This window comes from Miniopterus natalensis, chromosome 2 (genome assembly GCF_054644295.1).
Source record: "Miniopterus natalensis isolate mMinNat1 chromosome 2, mMinNat1.hap1, whole genome shotgun sequence".
NCBI classification, from domain to species: domain Eukaryota; kingdom Metazoa; phylum Chordata; class Mammalia; order Chiroptera; family Miniopteridae; genus Miniopterus; species Miniopterus natalensis.
This window is the reverse complement of record NC_142082.1, coordinates 103,096,909-103,113,052: the sequence shown is the minus strand read 5'-3', so window position 1 is coordinate 103,113,052 and position 16,144 is coordinate 103,096,909. Positions and strand designations below refer to the sequence as shown.

Below are 16,144 nucleotides of genomic sequence, written 5' to 3'. Positions count from 1 at the left end.
TATAACAGAAAACAAAATAACTGACTGAATATCTGTATATGGTTTAGTTAATAATCCCATATCTTCCCTCACCCTGAAGAAAAAGTTTATTCTATGAAGAGGATTAACCTGGGCTACAGAAACAGCTGTGGTTGGGGGTGAAGCCCTGCACCCACCCCCAAAAAAGGTGCATTAAGTAAAGCCTACATAACAAAATGTGAGGTGTTCCCATCCCTCTTCCCATACTTGGATCCTGGCCAGAACTTAACCACACACATTGGGACAAATATTAAATATTACAACAGAAAGAAGAACCCAAAGATAGCAATCACTCATGTATACAAACAAACTTCTGAACAGGTTTGTAGTACCTCATTCTTACATATGAGAGGTAGGCCATGAATCAGATATTTGAAAGACATGAAAAACAAAAAAACAAAGTAAACAGAAAAAGAAGAAAGTGGGCAAAAAGATAACTAATGTGGGGAGCACAAGAACTCTTTTTTAAACATCCTTAACATCTTCAGAGAACTAAGTCACCACATCCAAGAATAGAAAGCTGTCTAAAAAGTTCAGAAAATGAAACAGTTCTTGGATTTTTAAAACATTATAGGAAAACAAAATCTAAGAGATGGATTGGAAGTGAGGTTTAGGAAATCTTTCCCCCCTACCGTGAACCTTGAAGTGAGACTTACAGACATGTCGAAGCATAGAAAGATGAAAAATTGGAGAGAAAATTAAGAAAAATGGAGGTTTATGCTAGGAAGCCCAACTTGTCAAGTAATACACACAAAAGTACAAAGAAAATTAATAAAAGAGAGGAAGTTACCAAAGAGACAGAGAAGCAACTTCCCAAACTGAGACCTGAGCTTCCGAGAGAGAATTTAAAACAACACGCCAAGGAACATAACTGTGAGGTTTTAGAACACCTTGGAAAAAGAAGAGTTTTAAAAGCTTCCTGGGGGGAAAAAATCAGGTTACACAAAACTGGGAGTCAGAAATGGTATCCAAATGCTCAACTTACCAGCTGTGAGATATAGAAAAAGTAATTTGCCCTCTATGAACCACAGCTCCCTCATTTGAAAGTTACAGGTAATTAGCAGAGCCCACCTTATAAAGTTACTAGGAGGATTTCATGCATATAAAGCATTTAACATATAGTACCTCCTGGCCTGCTGTTACAGGCTACAAAGGTGTTTTACTGTAATGTGCAATCCCTATTACAGCATCTCAATATAAAAACGCCTCCTCCACTTCTTCATATTGCAAAATCCTTCCAATCTGAAGAGCCTACTATTAAAATGGGAGCCTGAAATACCCTTGGTTCTCTCCCTTTTCTCAACAGTTGGCTTATCAAAACTATCTGGTTTCACCCAATACAAGCAGGATCAAAAGATAACCACAGGCAAGGAAGAGAATCTACTTAATTCCATTATTTTCAAGTCACTGCTAGAAGGAAGGAAAGAATGAAGGAGGGGGCGAGGGGAAAGAAAGATGACAAGTATGACATTTTCTGCATTTTAGGGTAATTTTGTTTTAGAATATCGAAAATGTCATTAAGTGAAAAGCCAGCACGTCTCTATCAGCAACATTATAATGATGATATCTTAATATAAAAGTGAGCATTCTTTTGGATATTTAGACCTGAAAAGGGGTTATACTACATTGGTAAAGTCAAAAGGAAAGATGCCTACCTCCTTACTTTGATGATAGTAGGAAAGAACTGGAAATCTACCCTTGCTCCGGAACTTAGAACTACCAACAATTATTGGTTTGCTTGCTATTCGGGGAACATAAAGTTCTCTTGGATAAGTTTCACAAATCTGTAAAAATCAAATAAAACATAACCATGAGGTTAAAAATCATCTTAATAAAACTTTAAAACTTACTGATGTAAGAACAACACATAGCAATACAGAGACAACTTGCTACTATGACACTTCCTGACTTTCTGGTACTAACATTTTCTGAATTTCCCCAGAAGGTCACTAAGTTACCTTGTATTCTCGGTTGGCATCAGACAACTGCCAGTTTGAATTTGGCACGCCCATCCTTTTATATTCCTCAGCAAGGTCAATAAGCTGCCAACCTCGAAGTCGTTCTGAATCATTTTGTTTGGGATTATAAGAGAATGCATAGAGATCTTCGTATTTTGCTATAGTATACAAAATGCATAAATGTTAAAATGTAACTTATAGGACTTAATACGTGACAAATAGAAGTAATTTTCAGTTTCACCCCTCCAGTTTTTCTTTAAACTCTTCAAGGAGATGCTAATACCTGAACATATTCAAACTTAAAATTTTCTCAGTTCTTTGATGCAAATGATTATACCTAAAGACATAAATATTATCAATCTGAGATTCAATTTATATAATTAGTAAAAGCTAGTAAATAATACAGTTAGACTTATACATTACTCTGCTGCAATGTTTCATTTTCTTAAAAAGTAAAATTTTAAAGACACAAATAGACAATTCTTACCCACCACTTTTCCCAAATGAGATATAATATAGAGACTAATGCTATAGTGAAAAAACAGAGGTGTCACAATGGAACATGAAATTGCCTGTACATTCCATTCCTATAGTATGGTTTTGACCAAAAATGGCAATGGTTGCACAGAGATCCAGGGAACACTTACTTCTGAACAATGATTAAGTCCCTGAAGTCACAGAACCATCTTTACCGTAAGATGTGACGTAACTTGGGACAATGGGATGTTATAGGCTTTATGTGCTAGGAGAGAAGAGTGAACAAAAATCTACTCCTACACCATTGCAAATAAGGTGTCAAACAAAGTAACATCCAGTAGCTAATGTGCTTTGTCTCCCTGGAGAGATCTATGTAATCCAATTTATGTTGGGGGAAGGAAGCCTCCAGATCTCTAAGACACAATAGTGATAAGATTCCTTTTCAGGGCCTATATCTCTCTCACTTCTATCTCTATTAAAGTAGGATTCATCCTCTTATCCCTCCGTTTATCTCCTTATAGTCCACTCTAGTCAATTAGATGTATTAGTCCCATGGCTATCAGAAGAGCCTGACCTTCCTTAACTTTTCCTTTAGTGATCAATTTCCAAGTCACTCCACCTTGGCTGTCGGCTTCTTTAAAACAAACAAACAAATTAAACAAAAAAAAACAAAAATGCTGTGCTACTGGCTATCAACAAACTTCTAAAACATTAATATAAATCTATAGTTTTTTAAGTCTGTACTATAAATGCTTCATTTTGTCCTTACTGTTACCCCTTCTTTGGAAACCAGTACTACAACTCAGATCAGAAGTTTCTAATTACTTCTAGGTCAAATTTTTTAGAATAGACCACAAAAATTCGACTTCAGAGCAACTTAAACTATAAAATGACAATAATGAGATATTAAAGTATTTTAGATAATCCATCTCAAAATTGAACAAGTAAGTTTTGGTCTCTAAGAACAGTACCTTGTTTTGACAGCTGTAGCAAAGAGTTGTAAATATCATGGCAATCTCTTTCTCTGGGAACAATGAAATGCACAATCCTAAAATTCTTGCACTGAATCACAAGTGGGCATCCAGAAGTCGTCAAAGCCAGTTTCTCCACTGAGCCAATATGGTGGTGCAGTATCTACAGCATGAAAAAACATTTGATCATCATTATAGAAAGCACTAAGTATCTTATTCTCTTCCCCAGAGCATAAATGTTAGAAATGCCTCTTCAAATAGTCACAAATGTTATACGCTACAAACCCAAACTTAAGTTTTTTTTTTAAATATATCTTTATTGATTTCAGAGAGGAAGGAAGAGGGGGAGAGAGAAATAGAAACATCAATGATGAGAGACTCGTCATTGATCGGCTGCCTCGTCCCCCACTGGGGAGCGAGCCCACAACCTGGGCATGTGCCCTGACTGGGAATCAAATCTCGATCTCCTGGATCCTAGGTCAATGCTCAACCACACCCAGCCAGGCCCAAACTTAAAAATTTTCAATGACAATGCCCAAGCCAGAAATGTGCCGAGCACTCCACATATTCATACATCATTAAATCCCAAGAACTGCATCACCTAAATATCTCTGTATCCTGTCTACTTCTCTCCATCTCCATTGTCACTCCCCTAACTGCAATGTTCCCATTGTTTCTCACCTGAATTACTGTAACTATGATCCTAAATTCTCTCTTCATATACTACTCTTGACTCCCCTAATCCATTTTCTACAAGGCAGTCAAGTAACTATTAAAAACCCAATCAAAATAGCTAAGATCTGGAAACATCGAAAGTGCCCACCAGTAGATGAGTAGATAAAAAAGCTGTGGGACATTTCCACCATGGAATACTATGCAGCTGTAAAAAGGAAGGCTCTCTTACCCCTTGGGACAGCATGAATGGGCCTGGAGAGTATTATGCTAAGTGAAATAAGCCAGTCAGAGAAAGTCAAGTATCACATGATCTCACTCATATGTGGAATCTAATGAACAAAATAAAGTGACGAGCAAAATAGATCCAGAGACACAGAAGCATGGAACAAACTGACGAATCTCAGAGGGAAGGTGGGGGTGGGGGAGTGGGTGGGGAGAGATTAATCAAAGAACTCACATGCATATATGTATGCATAACCCATGGTCACAGCCAATAGTGTGGAGAAGGCCTGGTGGGGGGGAGGGTGGATGCCTGGTGGAAGGGATCAATGGGGGGAATAAAGAGGGACCTCTGTAATACTTTCAACAATAAAGATACGTTTTTAAAATTTTAAATTTAAATTTAAAAAAAGGCAAAGCCATCTAGTTGTTATTGCCCACTTCTGTCATCCAAGTACTAACCAGGCCCGATCCTGCTTAGACTATAGACTTTCCCACTTTTCTGGCCTCATTTCAAGTCCCTCCCCCAACATCACTAAGTTCTAATGACAATAGTCTTCTTTTGGCTCTTCAAATGAACAAAGCTCCTTTGAGATATTGTAGCTCTATCTCTTTACCTAGGAACTTCTAGTATTATTCCTGGTGTTCACTTAAAACTCATCACCTGGAAGTATATATAGCCTCACAATCCCCATGGCCCTTTCCAAATAAGTTAGGCTCCCTCCATTTTCTTATCAAATATCAACCTAAATTCTTCCTTTCATAGCACTTAGCACATGTGTAATTCATTGTGTAGTAAATGTTATTTCTCTAGCTAGATTTTAGGAACTTCACCTAAGAAGCAAAACTACAGCTAGGTTGAACACCATTATATCTCCAGCATCTAACAGTACTTGGGACATTATAATGATCCTCTTCAAATAAAAAAACATTTTGAGTGATATATATTACGCATACAAATTTAAATTTGACCAAGTCGGAAATATAGATGTCATTGTTGATAACTTCTCCATCACAAATGCTTACTGAATGAATGAACAGAAAGTCCCACTATAAACTCAGTACTTGATGGCATTTAAAACATATAATTATTATATTCACCTGTTACCTATCATATTCTGTTTACTACTAAAACAGATTTTCCTTTTCTCAATAGCATTCCTACTAATTTAAAATATTTATAGAAAACTTTTTTGGAAAATAAAAGATCTTAAAATTGTAGCAGGTTTCTGGATGATAAAACTCAATCATGGCAAGAAATCAAATCATCCCAAATTCATCTAGAAATTTAACATAAATTCCAATAAAAAATCCCAACCTGATGTTTGTGTTTGTGTGGCAGGATGAGATATGGATGATTATTTATATTATACATATGTATTATATAATTATAATTTTATAGGCTAATATTAATTTTTAAAGGACAATAAGCCATTTTATCACTATTATAATTCCAATTAAGACCCAAAATTATCTGCAGGAAAAGAATGATGGATGATGGGAACTGGCTCTGTCACTAACTAGTCATGTGATCTGTCACTAACTAGATATTGAAAGACTAATCCTCTGTAAAATGAAAACAAAATACAAATAAAAAGTAAGGATCCTCCTAGATCTAAAAATGTTCATTTCTATGGATCTAGTATATGAAACAGATTTCATTCAGGAGAGCTTACAGAAATATATTGATAAGAAAGCATTTTAAAGACAACAATAGGAGAGAAGAGAACACAGATACCTTTTAACTGCCCCCAAAACTACATTCCCAACATCTGAAAGAACAGCTACATGAGAAACTTTCATTTGTACTGTAGGAGATGAATTACATACAGAGAAGATATTAAGGTGGGTGGACAAAGGAAGGGTAGACAGAGTGGATGAGAATCTGACTAATGATTTTACAAGGTATTGCTAGGGAAAACTCCTGGGCAAACACTGGTTAGGGAAAAGATCCAGAGCCTCTAGGGAATACAACTTCTCCATGATCAACATCTCAGGTAAGTATCTTAAACACCTTGATAACCAGTCATGAGTATACACATGTTTCTGTATCCAAACATTGCTGACCTGTCACAAGAGAACTCCTGTCTGCACTTACATTAAGTTAAGTAATTTTAAACACCTTGCTGACCAAAGAGGCCGGCTGCACGGGTGAGTTCTGGCTTGAAACAGCGGGTCAGCAAGGTGATTATTAACTTACTTATTGCAATCACTTATCAACTGGATAACCTTCCTGGGGAAATCAAAAGAATACAATCAAAGAGAAATATCAAAACTTATTAAAAGCTCTATAGTCAATAAAGCAGTGTGTTCTTGGTATAGTGTAATCAATATACCAAAAGAAGAGAATAGAGAGCTCAAAAGCAGATCTTCACTTTATTTATAACAGAGTTGATACCACACATTAATGGCATAAAACAATCAATAAATGGTGCCAGTTATGCATAAATAAAATAAAAATGAATCCCTGTCATACCATCCATCAAAAATATTTCCCAGATATATTAACAAATTATAATTAGAAGAAAACATAGGAGATTCTCTATGACTTTAACATAGGAAAGGATTCCTTAAGTCACAAGACAGCATAAACCATAAAAAAAATATGAAAATCTATTACACTAAAATTTTAAAGTTTAAAAGACATGCACACACAAGACAAGCCATACGCTGGGAGAAGTTATCTACAGTCGACATAGTGACAAAACTGGTACTCTTGCAAAATAAATAACAGGACAAAAAATCCAACAGAAAAAGAAAAGGAAATCTAAAGCCAAAATATCTGAAAGCGTAACTTCCTTGTAATCAGCAAGTTAAAATCACAATTGCACATCTACCAGATAGCAAAAATTTTAAAGTTGACAATATCAGTGTTACTGAGGATAGTGAACAATGTGTCACTCTACTGAGAATACGTTGAAACAACTATTTTGGAGAGGTGATATACTTAGTAAGGTTGAATATGTACTTATCTAAGTAATTTTACTCTTAGGCAAATATTCCAGAGAAACTCTGGCACAGTCTATATATGAAGAAACATATACAGCCTGGCTGGCGTGGCTCAGCGGCTGAGCATAGACCTATGATCCAGGAGACAGTGTTTCGATTCCAGCCAGGGCACATGCCTGGGTTGTGGGCTGGATCCCCAATGGGGGGCGTACAGGAGCCAGCCAATCAATGGTTCTCATCATTGATGTTTCTATCTCTCTCTCCCTCTCCCTTCTTCTCTTGGCAATCAATAAAGATATATTTTTTTTAAAAAAAGAAGAAACATATACAAAATATCCATTACCTCATTGTTTGTACTGCAAAAATAAATAAATAAGTAAACACCCTAATTGCAATGTTATAAAAATACTGTGGAATATGGCATTTATCTATTAACATGTACCTATATTATTTAGTTTTTTAAATTAAAAAAACAAGTAGGTCTTTTATAATTATTTAGGTAGATAAAAAGTCTTTCTGGTATTCTACAAAAAAAATTCCACATTCCATATTATATCAGTTTTATTAAGAGGGAGGGTAGAAGTGATTAGGTGACTGAAAAATTTTTGACTGAAGTAGGTAACCAATGATTAAAATTTTTTGTACACATTCAAAATAAAACACAGCAATTGACTAAGACCATTATTATAATTATGGTAAACAGTACATTAGAGGTCCTCCTTACCCAGGTTTCTTTCTGATGAGAGTCTATAAATAATAGATGTGTGGCCGTAAGATACAGTGTTCCTGTTAATGACTTGTTGTTGGTACTGAATCGGTCAAGTAATTTCACTTGCTCAACCTAAAAAAGAAAAAGGTATTACTTCTCATTTCAAAAGTAGTATAAATTCTTTTTCTGTTATCCCAGGATTTAAATTTACCATTTTCAAATTTTTTCTTCCTTCTGTTCTAAAACATATGTTTATTTAATGTTGAATGTTAAATTTCATATATCTTGGGAAATACATAAGCCACAAACAGGTACTATTTGCAGTTATAAATATAACCAAGAGAGAAGAATCCTGTAAAAAACTATTAACACAGATATTAAAGGAAACAGGAAGGAGAGGTGTGGTATAAATAAGCAAAAATGTTTTCTGTATCCAAGAGTCAATATATTTTATTTAAAGTTGGCAGGTAAAGTAATAAATATGTAAGGTTATTATGTAGAATTATGGAAGTAAATTACCAGAAAAATTAAATCAGGGAAGTAATATGGTTGCAAACTCCAATTTATTCTCCTCACCACTCCACCCAGGACAATGTTTTGTGCTTTGCGCTTTTACTCATACTGTTCTCCCTTCCTACAATAGTCTCTTCTAGCTTAAATACTAAGCATTCTTCAAGGCTCACTGATGCTGTCTCCTAACAGGAATCCTTCTCAGAATAGTAATTATTTAATGTCATAGCTTTGTATTTCTTCATGGCTTTGAATTCTCTGGCATAGATTACGTCATATTCTGCTTCTGCGCCCTTTAGTAGTTGAGGCAGTGTGGTACATAGTACATCTTTATCAATAGTGGACACACATGCACGAGGTTGCCAGTGAAGAGTGAGATTAGAATTGGCCAGAGATGTGCAGGAGACTACTATTTTGAAAAAATAACCATTTTTGTATTACTATTAATTATTGTATCATTTTCCATACAAACAACTGTAAACCTACTTTTGCCCCACCCTATATTTTCTATTCCCTTGCTAAAATTGAAGGAAAAAATGCCCCCCATTTTGAAATTATGATTTAGAAAATAATCAATAACTACCATTTAGCAGGCTATTAGTGCCCCCCCAAGAAATTTAATTTCAGAGACAGTTTTTTTTATTTATAACAGAACTTGCTCAAATAAAAATTTAAGTGTAAAATTAAAATTTTTGGTTTTGGAGAAAAAATAATCCATCCTGACCTTAATAACTTGAGGATTATTCATTACCTTAGCAATGCAAAATTATATTCAAATCAAGAAATATATAGAAAATCATTATATGACTACTTCAATATGGCAATCTCTATATGGTTGTGACAGGTAATAAAATTAACCTGAAATTATCCCAAGACATACAGTTAATACTTAAACTAAAGTTCTAGAGAAAAAAGAGAATTTCTGAGAAAATATATTGATTATTTGGTTCTTTGCTGCAAATCACAAAATTTTTTTTTTTAAATACAAGAAACTGAATCTTTTTCTTTGCTAAGATCATCAGCATACCAGTTTCAAGCTAAAGACTTAGCCAATTTCTAAACATCACTGCTGCCTCATATTTCCCCTTTTCACTGAGGAACTAAAAGTACTTTACAGATGTTGCTACAGATTTTTCCCAGTGTTTTCCTGGAAATGTCTTTAAGTGAGATATTTAGGAAGCATTTACAACTCTTTCAGGTCACTAGCACTGAGGCACTGCAGAAACAGTGTTAGGATCCTTTAATTATAGGTATCACCAAAGCAAAAAGGAACTAGGATAGGGAAAGGGTTATGGGAAAGAAAAGAAAAAAACAAAGAATAAACAAAGAAGAACAAAATGGAGCAGGAAGGAAAGAATTGGAGGGTGTGGTCATTATGGTGAGGATGGGAAACACGAACACATTGGTTTAAGGGCCACTGAGTTGAATTGTTGCCAAGTAAGGGGCCTGTACTAAAAGGTACCCTAATGGTTTATGTAGGAAGTTCAAATTGCAGCTGATTACAAAGCAGAGAATGAAAAACAAAGGAAATCACACACACAGAATCACATTAGGGAAATTCAGGCACCTATCTACCCACAAGAGGGAAAAGTGGCCTCTGGGACAAGAAGAAACCAACGGCCTTCCTCAAAATTCTGTGACGAACAGTTGCACTTAACAACTACATGACAATGGCTAAAGAAGCAGAAAGTACCCTGTTAAGGTTCCTCTAGACAGGCACCCATTTGAGACTCTTAGAATCATTATTATACACTCATAGCACTGACATCTTGCCAATAATTAGCTATCAAAAAGAAAAAGCAACAAGTTGCCTTCCTGAAGTGGAAGGTAAGCATCAAAAAGCAGAGATTTTTATCTTTTTTTGTTCATGTATCACCAGTTCCTAAAAGAGCATCCGGCTGAATAAATCACCAAATGAAACAGATCATAAATCCAGGGGCACTTTACTGACCTGTCTTGCTTTGCTTTCCTGCCCTGCTGGACTCAACTGACATTCCATGAATGGCTTCCTGTCTCATACAGTAATAGCTAAGATTTCACAAGGCTCTATAATAACTTGTCCCTGGCCCCGATTTTAATTTTCTACTATGCCCTCTCCTTCAATCACTCTGCTGTAGCCACATTGGTCTTCTTGCTGGTTCTCACCAACCAGGCATGCCCAGCATAGGGTTTTTGCTTTTGCTGTTCCCTCTGTTGGGACTCTTCCCACTACCTCTTCCACCCATGTAAAGACGGATTACTCTCTCACCTCTTTCAGGTCTGTACTCAAGTGTCACTGTCTCTGTAAGGATGTCCCTAATTACGTTATTTACACCAACTGTCCTCTCCCCCACTCCCCCCCACCCTGGCACTCTCCACAGCATTTACCACCACCTACCATAGTATATGTATATAATTACTTATTAAATTTGTTTATTGTTATATCTTCCCCAACTACAAAATAAGTTTTATAAGGGCAGGAATTTTCATCTGATTTATTCACTGCCTTTTCCCCAGTACCTAGGACAGTGTCTGCCCCATGGAAAACGGAGGAGCAGAGGAGGGAGCAGAAGAGGAGGGGGCAAATAAGGGGAAAGCAGAGGAAGAGGAAGCAAAGAAGGAAATTAGATAGGAAAGACTGTTCCCTGTTCCCTACCCTCCTATGATTTACCACTTCCCATTGTATCCTGAATATTCTTTCTCTGGCTCTTCTTCCTGTGCTTGCCCACTTTTAAGTATCTCCAGGGCTCTAACCTTCACATTCATCCACAATAAGAAATGTCATCGATTACCTAAACACTGACAACTCCCAAATCTATTTATCTAGGCCAGACCTTTTCCCTAACTCTAGACACTCATAATCAGCTACCTACTAGAAAAAAATCCTACCACCTAAGTTCCTCTCATCCATCCCTCCTTTTCCCATTCCTACTTACACTGACCTACGTAACTATTCAAATCTCTTGATTAGATAATTACTCTGTGAGGCAGGAGAGTGTAATGCTTAAGAGAACATGACTCATAAAGACCAGGATTCAAGTTCCCAGCTCCATCTCTTCCTTAGTAGGGTTGAGTGAGGACAAGTTATTTCATTTAATCTCTGCAAGTTTGTTTTCTCACCTGCACATTGGGATAATATCAGTAAGAGTTAAAATGGCACTTTACTATTTCATGGGAAAACCATTCAGGTTTTCCTCAAAATCTACTGGCTCATATTTCAAAGACAATTAAAACAATATAATTTTCTCCTTCTTTATTCATTCTTAGTTTTACATCTCCTTCACTCTTTGTACCAGGTAATACATATTTGTGTACGTACATGTATGATCCCATACTGTAATGACAAAAAGGGACAGCAAGCTAAGACGAATTGGGTATTACTTTTGGAATAACTCAATTTGAGCCCTAATGGGGTAAGATTGTCTTGGGACATTCCACTCATTATCAAACTCTAGAAGCAGTCTTTCATATAGAGGTTAGGAAAATATTCTTCCACTTTATTCTGCAAAGTTCCATTCACAAAGAGCACAAATTTCAACATCAACACGTTAGCCAAAGGACTAGAGCATGGCAGAGAAAGAAGACTGCATAAAGAACTGTCTCTGCATACTTCCCATTGTTTCTTGGCAAGACTATCTCATTATGGCAAAATTAGCACTCAAAGTGATAGGCAGTAGCTACACTGTTCATAAGTATAGCTTGGAAATGCTCTTTCAAAATTTTAAATTCAGACTTGACATCTTCACTGATGCCATACAGTTAATAAACCAAATGTAACCAAATCAGAATGATTTGTATTCCTGAATTTTAAAACTATAACGTTATTTAATTAATATTCAGTTAAAATACTTTATCTGATAAATCTCTGGTTAAGCAATAACAAAACAAAACAAAAATGACCATAAGCAATACAACAAACAATACCACAAAAATATTATTTACTTATGTCAAGAAGAGATTTGATGAAGATAAAACTCTTAGAATTATTCTAAGGATTTATTTCTGAATTAATATTAATACATTTTTACAATTAGATTAAAACTACAGAGGCAGCCTGGCCAGTGTGGCTTGAGCATCAACCTATGAGCCAGGAGATAGTGCTGTGATTCCCGGTCAGGGCGCATGCCTGGGTTGCGGGCTCGATCCCCAGTAGGCAGCATGTGGGAAGCAGCTGATCAATGAGCTCTCATCATTGATATTTCTATTTTTCTCTCTCCCTCTCCCTTCCTCTCTCTGAAATCAATAAAGACATTGAAAAAACAAAAAACAAAAAACTACAGAGGCAATGGAAAAGGCACTACATAGTCTTTGGAGTTAAGACACACCTTGGGCCCAGCCGGGTGTGGCTCAGCGGCTGAGCATCGACCTAGGATCCAGGCAATCAGGGTTCGATTCCCGGTCAGGGCACATGCCCAGGTTGAGGGCTGGGCAGCCGATCAATGACTCTCTCATCATTGATGTTTCTGTCTCTCTCTCTCCCCCTCCTTTCCTCTCTCTGAAATCAATAAAGATATATTTAAAAAAAAAAAAAAAAAGACACATCTTGGTTTAAATCTTCACTCTTCACCTCATGAACTAATTGGGCAGATTATTTACACTCTCTAAGCTATTTCATCATTTGTAAATGGAAATAATGTACCCAACTGGTGGTGTTATTATAAGAGATTAGCAATAATTTTGTATGAACTACCATATTTATAAAATTGTAAATATTGAGAAATGATAATGTATAATTGGCTATTTTGACATGTAATTACTACTTTTTGAATACAGTTGACTCTTGAACAACATGTGTTTGAACTCCACTTACACATGGCTTTTTTTTCAATAACCATCTGTACTGTTTTCAATCTGTGGTTGGGAGTCCACAGATGCAGAGGGTGAACTATATGCATCGATCTATGCCATTTTATATCCACAGATTTTTATATCTAATGGGGGAGGGGTTCCTGGAATCAATCCCCTTTGAATACCGAGGATAGCTAAGTTTTAGAGGAGTCAAAAGTTATAAAAAGATTTTCAACTGCACAGGGGTCAGTGCCCCAACCCGTGTTGTTCAAGGGTCAACTGTACAGCTGTCTGAACAGCACAGAAAGAATCACTAGTTACATAGTACTACTCCACAGTCAATTATTGATCATAGCAACTAAACTACATTGAGGTCAAAACAGCTAAATAAACTTAAAGCAATTCATTTTTAGTTTGAAATTCTTACAATTATTTCTGCAGCAAATTAACTATGTCCAGGTGAAGGCTATGCATAATAGAAACAAAAAGTTGGCTATGTTCAAATCAATCTTTATAACTTATAAATTATAAAGTTATTCTTCTAAGTTATAATTTAAGAAATTATCATACTCCACCCAACAATGATCAGGATATATTATGAGGCCCACGTCTATTGGGCTCACTGTTGTATACCTGTACAGTGTCTGGCACATAACAAGTACCTAGCAAATATCTGTTTAATTGCAGTCCACATACAGCCATTTAAGATTATTACAGGGTAGTTAGAAGTGGTTCAATGCTAGAAAAATAATCCAAAGTAATACAGGTGCATACTTGAGAAGTAATTTTAATAGAAAATTAGTTAGAAATCTTTCAGTCCTTAAAAAAGTCATAAAAGGACCTTAACTATACCACCAACAGGGACCCACTGTGAAAAGGTAAGACTAAATCAGAAAATTAATTGAAGTCCATCAACTGGTAGTTAAAGAGGAACACTAGGATCAAGTGAAAGTCACCAGCAATAAACTTAACAATATGAGAAGAGCTACAACTATACAAATGAAAACAAAGACATACATTCATCAAAACTTTAAAGCAGAAAGGCTTAAAACAAGCCAAGGGGTCCTAGATATTCCAACTTTCTGTTCACTCTTATCAATCACCTAGGAATAGAATTGCTTTTAATTGGTTAAACCTGTTTCACTTTTTCGTTTTGTTATTGTGTGCTATAGCAAGCCTTATGAAAGATGGAAAGATGAGGTTCAATCTCCTACAGAAGGAAGTCACGTGCACACAGCTACTATATAATACACACCTGGAACCCTGAAACCAGAACAAGAGCCTGATCTGATGCCCATTCTAGTCTTCCTTTCCACTTCTACATTTTTTTCTAGTTTGGTTATTTACTTACTCACCCTTCTATTTTCAAATTTTAAGTGCCAGACACTTGAATTCTAGAGTTCCTTTACCTTTCTTCTCTTAAGTAAAATTAAAAAAAATTAAGGGGGTTAGTTTTTAGCATCTTCAATTTTATTAGATATAGTATGTGGCATGTTAAAAACAAGCTCTAGCCTCCACCAGTGTGGCTCAGTGGTTGAGCGTGGATCCAAGAACCAAGAGGTCACTGGCTCCATTTCCTGTCAGGGCACCCAGGTTTTGAGTTTCCAGTTCGTTCCCCAGGAGAGGGCATGCAGGGAGGCGGCTGATGGATGATGTTCCTCTCTTGTTAATGTTTCTCTCTCTATCCATCTCCCTTCCTCTCTCTCTAAAAATCAGTAAAAATATATTTAATTTTTAAAAAGCTCTAATAAAATCCATGTACACCTTAAAAAGGTCTATGAAACATTTTAATGACATCTTAAATTCTCCATGGAACAAATGATGATGATGTAGGTCTGCTAAAAGTTATTTGTAGGATGAGCAGCAGTTAACTGGTTTCAGCAAAATGCAAACAGTTAAGATTAAGATTCACAATGGGTCGCCCTCTTCCCAGCGATCTTAAAATGTTGTTCGATTCTTCTGGTCTCTACATTTTCTCCGTCCCAAAGTTGAAGTTTGACTTAAATGTCGTTGGTAAAGTAATTTGGTAATATTCTGATGTCGTTTCCTTCAGTTTTAACATTTGTAACGGAATCACAAGAATACATGTTTGGGAAAGGCAAAATAAGCACCTTTTACACACAAAAATTAAGCATGGGATTTAATAAGCTCAGTTGAATAACAATTCCGTTGGACACTTTAAAATACGGAGTATTATTTTTCCCTTCTCCGTAACTCCTCTGTTGAGTTATTGACTCTAAAGACATTAAAATTTGAACACAGAGACGGAAACACCAAATGACTGGAGACCAAGACAAGAAAGTGAGGTGGAGCCAAGTGCTGATCTCAGCGTCCCCAAAACCTGCATCAGGAATCCGTGTGACACGACACAATTAACCGTGAGTGAGGACAAGCAACATCGAAATGTTCATTTGGAGACCCACCGGCATTCGGATCTCTGAGGCGGCGATGGTGTGAACGGCCCCGCAGCTAAAACAACAGCCCCAAATTTGCCCAAGACAGTGCTGAGAGGGCGGCGACAACTTTCAGGGGACTGAACCCCAAGGAGCCCAAATCATCGCACCCCAACGCCTTGGGCTGACAAGCGAGAATGCACTCCCGCGGATCCAGGAGGCCTCCGCCCTGCCACCCTAGGCCCAAGCTGCCCCTGCTCCCTCCCAGAGGGGCCGGGCCGGGGCCGGGGCCGGGCCCCGCCCGACTGGTCCTCAGCCCTCCTCAGGCCGACCGAGCCCTCCCCGTCTCCCGCCCCCGCCCCGTGAGACCAGAGCGGCGACAAACAGATGTGACGCGCCCGACTACCTTGGTCGTGCGGATGTGCTCCATCCCGAGGAGACGCTGGCCTGCAGGCCACCTCACGGGCGTAGCATGAGGCAAGGGAACCCGGGAGGCGA

General features: G+C 37.1%; 1 protein-coding gene across 2 annotated transcripts in view; it reads right to left on the bottom strand.

The window, feature by feature from the left end:
* Positions 1–16,144, bottom strand: part of MTMR6 (myotubularin related protein 6) — a 33,292-nt gene extending 17,148 nt beyond the window's left edge. Inside the window, exons 1-5 of one of the 2 annotated variants that reach the window (XM_087814451.1) lie at positions 16,053–16,144; positions 7,992–8,108; positions 3,425–3,587; positions 1,977–2,134; positions 1,674–1,802 (exon numbers count right to left, since the gene is read on the bottom strand). In XM_087814451.1, the coding sequence (XP_087670577.1) occupies positions 1,674–1,802; positions 1,977–2,134; positions 3,425–3,587; positions 7,992–8,108; positions 16,053–16,076 (591 nt within the window). In that variant the 5' untranslated portion in view covers positions 16,077–16,144. The remainder of the gene's footprint in view (positions 1–1,673; positions 1,803–1,976; positions 2,135–3,424; positions 3,588–7,991; positions 8,109–16,052) is intronic. The other variant, XM_016224878.2, reaches the window with a different exon arrangement.